The sequence below is a fragment of the Coturnix japonica genome, chromosome 23, assembly GCF_054131305.1.
Source record: "Coturnix japonica strain WE chromosome 23, WE-NBRP24, whole genome shotgun sequence".
Classification (NCBI taxonomy): Eukaryota; Metazoa; Chordata; class Aves; order Galliformes; family Phasianidae; genus Coturnix; species Coturnix japonica.
In genome coordinates, this window is record NC_140685.1 from 5,984,830 (window position 1) to 5,996,868 (window position 12,039).

The following is a 12,039-nucleotide window of genomic DNA, read 5'->3' on the forward strand; positions in this document are numbered from 1 at the left end:
GATTACTTGGCTTATGAATAAATATATGAACCGTTCGTGGCTCTGAGTGGGGCAGTGAGGGGGGGAGGGGGGGTAGAGAGGGGGGTGCAGGGCAGGGGGGGCATTGCAGCACCGGGCTGCAGGGGGGGGGTGCAACACGGGGTGTGGGGTGTGCAGCAAAGGGTGCAGGGTGGGAGCTGCAGGGTGCAGTGTGCATGCAGCAGGGGATGCAGGGTGCAGTATATGTGCAGCAGGGTGCATTATACACGCAGCAGGGTACAATATGCATGAAGCAGGGTGCAGTATAAATGCTGTAGGGTGCAGGTTGCATGCAGCAGGGGATGTAGGGTGCAGTATACACACATCAGGGTGCATTATGCATGCAGCAGGGTGGAGCAGGGTGGAGCAGGGTGCATGTGGCAGAGCGCAGTATACATGCTGTAGGGTGCGGGGTGCATGCAGCAGCAGCTGCAGGGTGCGTTATACACACAGCAGGGTACAATATGCATGAAGCAGGGTGCATGCAGCAGGGGATGCAGGGTGCAGTATACATGCAGCACGGTGCAGTAGGGTGCATTATGCATGCAGCAGGGTGCAGTATGCATGCAGCAGGATGCAGAAGAGTGCAGTATACATGCAGCAGGGTACAGTATGCAAGCAGCAGGGTGCAGTTTGCATGCAGCACAGTGCAGTATGGGTGCAGCAGGGTGCAGTCTACATGCAGCAGAGTGCAACACGGTGCAGTATACACACAGGGTACATTGTGCATGCAGCAGGGTGCAGCAGGGCGCAATATGCATGCAGTAGGGTGCAGTACGGTGCAGCAGGGTGCAGTATGCATGCATTAGCACACAGCTAGTTGCATTACACACGTTGCATTACACACACGTTGCATTACACACACGTTGCATTACACACGTTGCATTGCACACACGTTGCATTGCACACACGTTGCATTGCACACGTTGCATTACACACACGTTGCATTACACACGTTGCATTGCACACACGTTGCATTGCACACGTTGCATTACACACACGTTGCACTACACACGTTGCATTGCACACACGTTGCATTGCACACGTTGCATTGCACACACGTTGCATTGCACACACGTTGCATTACACACACGTTGCATTGCACACACGTTGCATTACACACGTTGCATTGCACACACGTTGCATTACATGCAACACCCTGCAGCGCTCGTGCTCCTCCATCACCCCACGTGGGGAAAGACAGACAGGCACCGCTCGCACTCCATTAGGCCTCAAAGCAGCCAATCAGAGAGCGCCGTTCCGCAGCTCTTTGCACCCATTGGCTGGCGGGGAGTCCTTTTGTTCTCTATTAACCCTTTCCTTCCCGGTGGCAGCAGAACGGACGTTGGGGGGGGGCGGTAACATGGAGGTAGGGGGGGTGGGAGCAATGGAGAAGGGATGGGGGGGGTATGGGGGTGGGGAGGGGGTTAGAGATGGGGGAGGTGCAGAGATGGGGGTCAATGGGGTGTGGGATGGGATGGGGGAGAAGAGAGAATGGGAGAGAAGGAGCCGAGTGGTGGACACGGGACGGTGCTGCCCCCTGGCGGTGGGAGGATAAAATGACAGGATATAAGGGGGGGGTATAGGATGGATGGACTGACGGCCATAGGGATGGACGGACAGACGGAGCAGGAGCTGAGCAACCCCCCATAGCAATGAGGGGCTCCATTCACATGGCTGCACCCACAGCCCCCAGCATCCAACCCACAGCCCCCTCCCCACCATAGACCCCCCTATTCCCCTATGATACCCCCCCATAGGGCCCCTCTTAACCCTCCCCATACCCCAATGATACACCCCATAGGGCTCCCTTTAACCCCCCCATACCTCTATAATACCCCCCCAATAGGGCCCCTTTTAACCCCCCCATACCCCTATGATACTCAACATAGGGCCCCTCTTAACCCTCCCCATACCCCAATGATACACCCCATAGGGCTCCCTTTAACCCCCCCATACCTCTATAATACCCCCCCAATAGGGCCCCTTTTAACCCCCCCATACCCCTATGATACTCCCCATAGGGCCCCTTTAACCCCCCCATACCCCTATGATAACCCCCATAGGGCCCCTTTTACCCCCCCCATACCCCTACGATACCCCCCATAGGGTCCCTTTTAACCCCCCCATACCCATGATACCCCCCATAAGGCCCCCTTTAACACCCCAATACCCCTATAATACCATCCATAGGACCCCCTTTAAACCCCCCATACCCCTATGACACCCCCCATAGGGCCCCTTTTAACCCCCCCATACCCCTATGACACCCCCCATAGGGCCCCCTTTAACCCCCCCAAATACACAACAGCCGGTTTTGGAGTTTACTGCAGCGTTTCTGTCCTTTATTATTATTTCCTTACACAATGAGGTGTCGTTGGGCATTAATTTCTCAAACCTTATAGAGGATGGACTTTCCCCAAAATTTTCTGTTTCCTACCATCATCGACGTGAGAACATTTAAGGCAACGTACAAAAAAAAAAGAGGAAAAAAAAAGAAAAAACCCAAGAAAAAAAAAAAGAAAAATCTTACATAAATTAAACCAATGCATAAATTTACAGGGTGTCAATGCCAAGTTTCAGCAACCCACGCTGAGGAACCTCAGCCCCATGGTGGTGGTTTATAGGGTTATAGGGATGGGGAGGGGTTGGGCTGGTTCTAAGGCTCGGATGCAGATATGTTGTTTGTTTGTTTCCCAACCTTGCAGCGACAGAAGTGGGGGGTGGATGGATGGATGGACTCCTACCAGCCTCGACACCAAATCTGGAATAACTCCGCACTGGATGGAAGCCTGACTGCAAATACCCTGCACACATCTGGGCACACAAAGCACAGCCCCCCCCCCCTTAATTCATCACACAGATCTGTGCAGGGTATTTCCCCCTTTGGGTGCACCCAAATGAACTCAAATAAGGTCAAATCAAGTGCCAGCTCAACAACCCGGCGCTGACACATCTTAACAACATCAGACTTTCCAAGGGCAAAGTTGCTTTTGTAAAGGCTTATTCCAGTTTTATGAGGCTAGGCATGAGGTGTATAGATTTGCCGGGGCAAACGTATACTAGTGAGACGACTCATGCAGCAGATGCTGTGTGTGCACCCGCCAGCAGTCCGTTTAGAAGCATTTACGGTGCACGATGGATGGGCCGGACTCGTCGTATTCCTGCTTGCTGATCCACATCTGCTGGAAGGTGGATAGGGAGGCCAGGATGGAGCCGCCGATCCACACTGAGTACTTACGCTCCGGTGGGGCAATGATCTGCAATGAGAGATGTGGTTATAGGGCTGCCCCGTGCCTCCACCCCAACCAAGCTCATAAGGGACAAAGCAGAGCTCCTTACCTTGATCTTCATCGTGCTGGGTGCCAGGGCTGTGATCTCCTTCTGCATTCTGTCAGCGATGCCGGGGTACATGGTGGTACCTCCAGACAGCACCGTGTTGGCGTACAGGTCCTTCCTGATGTCGACGTCGCACTTCATGATGGAGTTGAATGTGGTCTCGTGGATGCCGCACGACTCCATGCCTGGTGGAGGGAGAAGGCAGGGGGGGCTCAGCACACACTGCATGCACACACAGCCCCACAGCAGCTCCCTATGCACATCTCCACCCCACACCTACCCAGGAATGAGGGCTGGAACAAAGCCTCCGGACACCGGAACCTCTCATTGCCAATAGTGATGACCTGCCCATCAGGCAGCTCGTAGCTCTTCTCCAGGGAGGAAGAAGAAGCAGCGGTGGCCATTTCCTGCTCGAAATCCAGGGCGACGTAGCAAAGCTTCTCCTTGATGTCACGCACAATTTCCCTCTCGGCCGTGGTGGTGAAGCTGTAGCCTCTCTCTGTCAGGATCTTCATGAGGTAGTCGGTCAGGTCACGGCCAGCCAGGTCCAGACGCAGGATGGCGTGGGGCAGAGCGTAGCCCTCATAGATGGGCACCGTGTGGGTGACACCATCCCCAGAGTCCATAACGATGCCTGTGGTGCGACCGGAGGCGTACAGGGACAGCACGGCCTGGATGGCCACGTACATGGCGGGGGTGTTGAAGGTCTCAAACATGATCTGCCAAAGAAAAGGAAGCAAATAAGTGAATGGAGCCCTGAGAGCTGCTGGGTGGGGTCACTCACACCCGTGTTAGCACACGCATGCTGGCATGCAAAGTAAATGAAAACCCAACTGTGATGTGAAAGGGAAAATAAATAAATAAATAAACCAAAAAGCAAAGAAAAGCAGGCAGAAAACACAACTGAAAGAAACCTGAAGACGTCAGGGGGGAAATGCCAGGAGAACAGAACCCTGAAATGGGGGGAGAGAGATGGCTCAGGGTTAGGGTGCCATAACAAAGGAGGAGGAGGAGGGTGGTGTGACGGGCAGCAGTCGTACCTGTGTCATCTTCTCACGGTTGGCCTTGGGGTTGAGCGGAGCCTCAGTGAGCAGCACCGGATGCTCCTCGGGAGCCACACGCAGCTCGTTGTAGAAGGTGTGGTGCCAGATCTTCTCCATGTCGTCCCAGTTGGTGACGATGCCGTGCTCGATGGGGTACTTCAGGGTCAGGATGCCCCTCTTGCTCTGTGCCTCGTCACCCACGTAGCTGTCCTTCTGCCCCATGCCCACCATCACGCCCTATGGACACAACACAGTCAGTAACACGCCCTGCCCTGCCCCACTCGCATACACACACATATATACATAGATATATAGGTATATAGGTATATATACATACCTGGTGCCGGGGGCGGCCCACAATGGACGGGAACACGGCACGGGGGGCGTCATCCCCGGCGAACCCCGCCTTGCACATACCGGAGCCATTATCGATCACGAGCGCTGCGATCTCCTCTTCCATCCTGCTGTGCTCTAAGGGACGGCCTCACCATCAGACCCCATATCAGCCCCATTACCAGCCCCAATATCGCCCCCATTACCAGCCCCCTTTACCAGCCCCAATACACGCACACACCATGTGCCCCCCCAACCCCAACCCGATTTGCCGCCATTCGAATCTCCCGCGCCGTGACGTCACGCGCGGCCGCAGCCAATCACAGCGCGTCCCGCCACACCCCAACGGCTCTTAGCGCGGGCGCGCCCACCCCGCATTGATAATATGGGGGGGGGGGGGGGGGGGGGGGGGGTGCGGCCCTATGGGGGCAATGGGACCACCCGCCCCATAACACACACAGCACAAGGGAGCGCACACAGCCACTGCCGGGTCCAGGAGGGGCTATGGGGGGACTATAGGCTGTACCTATAGGGGGGATATAGGAGGGGGGGTCTATAGGCCGTACCCATAGGGGGGGCTATAGGCCGTACCTATAGGGGGGGGCATAGGAGGGGGGGGTCTACAGGCTGTACCTATAGGGGGGGCTATAGGATGAGGCTGCTATAGGCTGTACCCATAGGGGGGGCTATAGGGTGGGGGGGGCTATGGGCTGTACCCATGGGGGGGGCTATAGGATGGGGGTCTCTAGGCCGTGACCCTAGGGGGGGCTATAGGATGGGGGGTCTATAGGCTGTACCCATAGGGGGTGCTATGGGATGGGGGTCTCTAGGCCGTACCTGTGTTACGCTGTGTGAGCTGAGCGCTGACCGGTCGCACGCTGCGCTGCCGCCGGCGGAGTGAGACCGTCCCGCTGCCAGCCCCGCGCTTTTATACCCAGGAGACGTTGGCTCCGCCCACTCTGCCGAGAACATCGCCATATATGGAGATCTTTCAGAAACAAGCGTTCTCATTGGTTGATTCACACCCGGCCACGTGGGGAGACTTGCCGGCTCGTCCACGCCTCCGAGAACCCCGGAACCTGTATGGGGTATAACAACGGGTGGGGGTGGGGGGCGCAGAGGGGGGCGATGAACCCAACCCGGTTCTGAGCCCCATAGCACTGACCCCCCCCCGGTACCGGTACCGGATGGGCCCATGGGGGTGTGGGGTGGCCCACGGTGCGGGGTTGGGGGGCACACACCCCCCAGTGTTACAATGACAGGCATCTATAAGGGGCAATGAGTATAGGGGACACCCCTATGGGTGTGTAGGGGACGCCCCGTATTGGGGTCACTCGTATAAGGGGTGTTTTATATGGGGGACGCTATGGAATGGGCACCCCCGTGTATGGGGTGTTTGTATAGTGCTACCTCCTATATGGGATGTCCCATAGACGTGACAGCCCCTACAGGGGACAGCTGGCACCCCTCGCAGGTGACACAGGTGCCCATATAACTCGGTGCCCCATAACATTGCGTCCCATAGCATTGCCATAGGGCCAACCCTGCTGTGCTGTGCCCACACTGTGCCAAGGGGGGGGGCCTGGGGGTCAGTGGGGCCCTGCAGTGTGTGGGGCATCAACAGCAGGTTGTGCTGGAGCCCCATGGAGCACACTGCTGTCCCATAGACCATAATGATGTCCCATGGCCCTAAGGACCATGACAGAGCCCCATAGACCACACTGCAGCCCAAGGCACCATGGACCATATTAGGTCCCCATTATATACCACCATACTGGTGCCCCATTGTCTGTGTTGATGCTCCATGGTCTGTATTGGTGCCCTAGGAGCCATGTCAGTGCCCACACACCTCACTTCTGCCCATGGGCTGTACTGGTGCCCCATTAACCGTGCTGGAAACCCAGGAACCACTTTGGAACCCAATAAATTGCATTGGTGCCCTACAGACCATGTCAGTGCCCATGGGTTGATATAGGTTGGGCACATCAGAGCCCCATAGGCCATGATGCTGCCTCGCAGTCCATATTGGAGCCTCACAGTCCATATTGGAGCCTTACAGTCCATATTGGAGCCTAACAGGCCATATTGGACCCTAACAGGCGATACTGGAGCTTAACAGTCTATATTGGAGCCTCACGGTCCATATTGGAGCCTCACAGGCCATATTGGAGCCCCATGGCCATGCTGAGTGCCCGGCCTATGCAGACACACTGGCACTTTCCATGTAGGATCCATGTTCCCCACTGCATCTCCCAGGGGTTCCCAGCACCGCTCAGCCCCACACAGCTCCAGCATCACCCGTGGGGCTGAGCGGTGCCATTGGGGCAGGGGATGGGGATGGAGAGCCGAGCGGTGCCGGGGGGGGGGGGGGCAGCGTGAGGGTCCGTGTGTGCCGTGTCCCCACTCATGGCATTGTTCCACGCGTGGGGTGATGTCCCCGTGCCGGGCGGGGCCGCAGGTACCGCAGCACGGCTATATTAGGGCACATCGGGACGGTGGCACGGCCGCACCCGGCACCGAAACCGCCCCCGCGGGGACTTTCGCCCGGGGAGGGGGGAGCGGGAGGAGGAAGAGGAGGAGGAGGAGGAAGCGCAGGGTGCACGTCGTTCTCCTTCCTCCTCCTCCTCCTCTTCCCGATCCCCCCCCCCCTCCCCCCCCCCTTCGGGTGAAGGTCCCCGCGGTGCTGATGCTGTTGCCCCCTCCCATTCATTGCGCAGAGCTCTGTCGTCGTGGTGACAGTGACAGCCCCCCCCTAAACCCCCCCCCCGGCGTTGTCACGGGGACGGGGGGGCGTTGCGCAATGTGTCCCCCCCCCACACCCAGCCCTGACACCCAGCCCTGGATCCGCTCCCCCCCGTCACACCCAAACACAGCGGGGGGAGCAGCAGGGTGGGGCAGGACCCCCCCCCCCCCCCAATGGCAACGCCACCCCGATACCTGTGTTGGAGGGGGGGTTGGCATCTATAGGTGTCAATGCAGCTTTCATCTCTCACACCACACACTTCCAGCAGCACCATAAGATGCCCCCCCCCCCCCATTGCTCCCCCAGCCCCTCTGCAGGACCCTGACCCACTTACCCCCCCCCTCATCCTCCTCCTCCCAGCCCGAAAGCCAACCCGTATCCATTTCGGTGGGGGTCAATTTCAGCTCGCCATGCAGCTCGTGTAACGCAGCGCTGGGGGCCGCCGTGCCCCCCCCCCCCCTCACCCTCCTCCCTTCCCTCCTCTCCCAGACACAGTAAAGGGAGAGCCATGAAAAAGTCATGAGGCAAACAATCCCCGGGACCTATTTTCGGGAACAATAACTCACAGCCGCCACGCTGACACCGGAGCTGGGGGGGGGAAGGAGACAGTGGGAGCACAGAGCTGGGCAATGGGGACCTGCTGTGACCGCCCAGGGGACACCACCCATCCCCACAGCACTGTGTGCCCCCATAGGGCAGCACCCGGATCATGGGGTTGGGGTGGGCTCAGCCCAAGCAGCATCCTTGTGGCACATGGCACCATAGGACATCACCCATCATAGCAGCACATGGCACCACGACGCCCAACACATGGCAATGGAGGTCCCTGTGATGCAGTACCTAAAACATGGCACTGTGATGCCCAACACTTGGCACTGCAGGACCTAATTCCACAGTCCCCATTGCAATGCCCCAAACCCAGCAATGAAGGTTCCCAGTACACGATGTCCTGGAGGTCCCCACACTTCAATACCCAACACACATGATGATGACGATGCCCAGTTCTCAGCTCTGTCCCACTGCAGACCATGGGGCTGCGTGACCCCGAGCCACAGCCATGGGGGGGGGGATTTGGGGCTGCAGGACAGATGGAGGCCAAGGGCCCCAAAGCAGGATAAAGGGTTTAAACTAATCAAAATGCCTGGCTAATTATAAGGCGCTTAGGGGCTGGCCGGGAGGCGGCGCGCCAGGAGGTGACCCGCTGCTGAATCAGAGAGGCCGGTAACCTTACCCTGCGGGGAACGGATCCGTGCGCCCGGATCGGGTTCCCACCCAAGTTTTCCACCCACGGCTCCACGGTGGGACACCGAGAGCCAGAGCTGTGCACCCACGGGGCTGCCCGGTGCCGGGCATCCAGCTGCTGTAGGGCTGTAGGGTGCAGGGCAGTGGGTTACCCAGCTGCAATCTGGCCGGGCTCTATAATCCCACCTGCCCTTAATTGGGTGCCCCCCCTTCCCACCACGCCGTGCCGTGCCGAGCTGTGCCGTGGGGCCATTGCGGCAGCGGCGCCCGGCAGCGCAGACGTCCCCGCAGCCCCCTGGGGCCGCCCCCCCCCCAGCAAGAGGCGGAAGATGCCAACGAATGGGATCCACCAGGTCCTGAAGATCCAGTTCGGGCTGATCAACTGCGAGAGCCGCTACCTGACGGCAGAGAGCTTCGGCTACAAGGTGAACGCCTCGGCGCCCAGCCTGAAGCGCAAGCAGATATGGACGCTGGAGCAGGACGAGGCCGACAGCTCCGTCGTCTTCCTCAAGAGCCACCTGGGCCGTTACCTGGGGGCCGACAAAGATGGGCAGGTGCGCTGCGAGGCCGAGCAGCCAGGCCGCGATGAGCGCTTCAGCATCATCACGCAGTCGGACGGGCGCTGGGCGCTGCAGTCGGCGCCGCACCGGCGCTTCTTCGGCGGCCGCGAGGACCGGCTGTCCTGCTTCGCACCCAGCATCACCGAGGGCGAGCTGTGGACCGTGCACCTGGCCATGCACCCGCAGGCCAACCTGCTGAGTGTCAGCCGGCGCCGCTACGCGCACCTGAGCGCCCACGAGGATGAGATCGCCACCGACAGCAACCTGCCATGGGGGGTGGACGCGCTCATCACGCTCTGCTTCCAGGACAAGAAGTACAGCCTGCGCACGGCCGACGAGCGCTACCTGCGCTGCGATGGGATCCTGGTGCCCGAGCCCGGCGCCCGCACTGGATACACGCTGGAGTTCAAGGCGGGCAAGTTGGCCTTCAAGGACTGTGATGGGAAGTACCTGGCACCCACTGGGCCCACCGGCACGCTCAAGTCGGGGCGCAGCTCCAAGCCGGGCAAGGATGAACTCTTCGATCTGGAGGAGAGTCACCCCCAGGTGGTGTTCACGGCGGCCAACGGCAGATTTGTCTCCATCCGACAAGGTAAGGGCCAAGCAATGGGGCACAGTGTGACCATGGGGGGTGGTCAGCACACAGCACTGCTGGGACCCCTGTGCCGAGACCCTATAAAAGCAGACCCCACTTTGGGGACATGCAACTGGGGGACCCTGGGGATTGCTCAGCCCACTGCTGCTCCAGCCCTGGAGGTCTGTATGAGAGCACTCTGCAGGGGGAGGAGACCCTATAAAAACAGCCTCTGCTGGGAGGACAGGGCCTGGGGGACACCCAAGGTCAGTCAGCCCCAGTGTGGGGTCACCATGAGAGCACAACCAGGACCCCCACCCTGGGATGAGACCCTATGAAAACAGCCCCTGCCTGGAGTTAATGTATGACCACAGCCCCATTGCTGTCTACAGTGTGGGGTGCTCACAGGCTGCCCTGTGGGGTTGTGGCCATAGGGGCCCATTTGGGAGCAGCAGTGGAGCTGTGCAGCCCTCCATGTGCCATGCGCATAAATGTGTGTGTGCAAGGCAATGTGCAGTGCACTGCAGTGCATGCGTGTTTCCATGCACGTGATGCTTGTGCAATGCTGTGAGCACGAGTTCAGGCACGCAGCTCCATGCAACCTGTGTGTCTGCATGTGTATGTGCATGTGTTTGCAGGTGCACAGCTCTGCAGCCCGTACCTTTGGAGACGCATGCATGTGTGCAAGGCTGAGTTTAGTGCATGAATGGGGTGCGTGCCAGGCGTGCATGTTTGCACACACAGAGCTGGCACACAGGGCTGTGCCATGGCCCCAGCTGCCCTGCTGTCCCCGTGGCACTGGGAACGCCTGTGCCAAGCTCCTTAGGGCCGGGTGGGATATAAATAGGGGTCTGTGCACGGCTGCGCTGCTCAGATGGGCACAGCACAATCAGATTAAAGGCCCAATTAGCACGATTGTTCCTGGAGGGATTTACCCTGGGAGGGGCTGCGGGGGTTGAGGGGGGGGTCAACGACACAACACACCCCACACGTGGCCATGATGTCCCTGCTGTCCCTTCCAACCCGCAGGCGTCAACGTGTCGGCCAACCAGGATGAGGAGTTGAACCATGAGACCTTCCAGCTGCAGATCGACCGCGACACCAAGAAGTGCAGCCTGCACACCAATGCTGGCAGCTACTGGACCCTGGTGGCCCACGGGGGCATCCAGGCCGTGGCTACTGAAGTGTGAGTGCAGCAGGGTTGGGATGGAGGGGTGTGATGGGGGTGTGGGCAGCCCGCTGATGCTGCTGTGCATCCCCCAGTGCTGCCAATACCATGTTTGACATTGAGTGGCGCGGGCGGCGCGTGGCCCTGCGTGCCAGCAACGGCCGCTACGTGTGCACCAAGAGGAACGGGCAGCTGGCGGCCGTCAGCGACGCCGTGGGTGAGTGCAGCACTGGGGCTGGAGGTGGGGGGTGATGGGGACGGTGCCCTCCCAGCCCCGCTCAGCCCCATCCCTGCTGCAGGGGAGGATGAGGAGTTCACCCTGAAGCTCATCAACCGGCCCATGCTGGTGCTGCGGGGCGAGCACGGCTTCGTCTGTTACCATCGCGGTTCCAACCTGCTCGACTCCAACCGCTCTGTCTACGACGTCTTCCACGTGGGCTTCAGCGACGGCGCCTACCAGATCCGAGGTACGTGGCGCTATGGGGGGTATGGGGTGGATGTGGGGCTGCCCACGGCCCCGCTGACAGCCCCATGCTCTGCACAGGTCAGGGGGGGAAGTTCTGGTATGTGGCGAGCAGCGGGGCAGTGTGCAGCGACGGGGACCTCTCCGAGGATTTCTTCTTTGAGTTTCGGGAGCGCGGCCGCGTCGCCATCAAAGGGAAGAACGGGCGGTACCTGCGTGGGGACCCGGCCGGCACCCTGCGGGCTGACAGCGAGTCGGTGCTGCGGGCCACGCTCTGGGAGTACTGAGCCCGGGGATGGGGGGACCCGGCAGCACCAACCGAGTCCCCAACCCTCCCCAACTCATGTCATTAAAGTGCGTCTGGATTGCAGCAAGGCACGGCCTTTTCCTTTACAGATACAGCAAGATCTTGCCTTCATCCCCTCCCTGTGGCCCCATAACCCCAAATGGAGAGTGTGGAGGCTGTGCAGAAGGGCACAGGGGACAAGAGCGCGCTGCCAGAGGGCGGCAGCAGGGCACGGGGATGCCACGTGCTGGGCACTGAGCAGCTCTGCGC

At 59.5% G+C, this 12,039-nt stretch overlaps 2 protein-coding genes across 2 annotated transcripts; one reads left to right on the forward strand and one right to left on the reverse strand.

Annotated features, from left to right (window-relative positions):
• Window positions 1-2,333: 2,333 nt before the first annotated feature.
• On the reverse strand, window positions 2,334-5,635 carry ACTG1 (actin gamma 1). Its single transcript, XM_015880058.3, has 6 exons — window positions 5,571-5,635; window positions 4,738-4,871; window positions 4,398-4,637; window positions 3,638-4,076; window positions 3,361-3,542; window positions 2,334-3,278 (listed from the first exon to the last, which is right to left on the reverse strand). Exons 2-6 carry the CDS (start codon window positions 4,858-4,860, stop codon window positions 3,135-3,137), a joined length of 1,128 nt encoding a protein of 375 aa, XP_015735544.2. The 5' UTR covers window positions 4,861-4,871; window positions 5,571-5,635; the 3' UTR covers window positions 2,334-3,134.
• Window positions 5,636-8,684: 3,049 nt separating this feature from the next.
• FSCN2 (fascin actin-bundling protein 2, retinal) lies at window positions 8,685-11,853 on the forward strand. The gene is made up of 5 exons (XM_015879936.3): window positions 8,685-9,870; window positions 10,882-11,038; window positions 11,116-11,237; window positions 11,320-11,487; window positions 11,565-11,853. The coding sequence occupies exons 1-5, from the start codon at window positions 9,048-9,050 to the stop codon at window positions 11,768-11,770; spliced, it is 1,476 nt and encodes a 491-aa protein (XP_015735422.1). The 5' UTR covers window positions 8,685-9,047; the 3' UTR covers window positions 11,771-11,853.
• The last annotated feature ends 186 nt before the right edge of the window (window positions 11,854-12,039 follow it).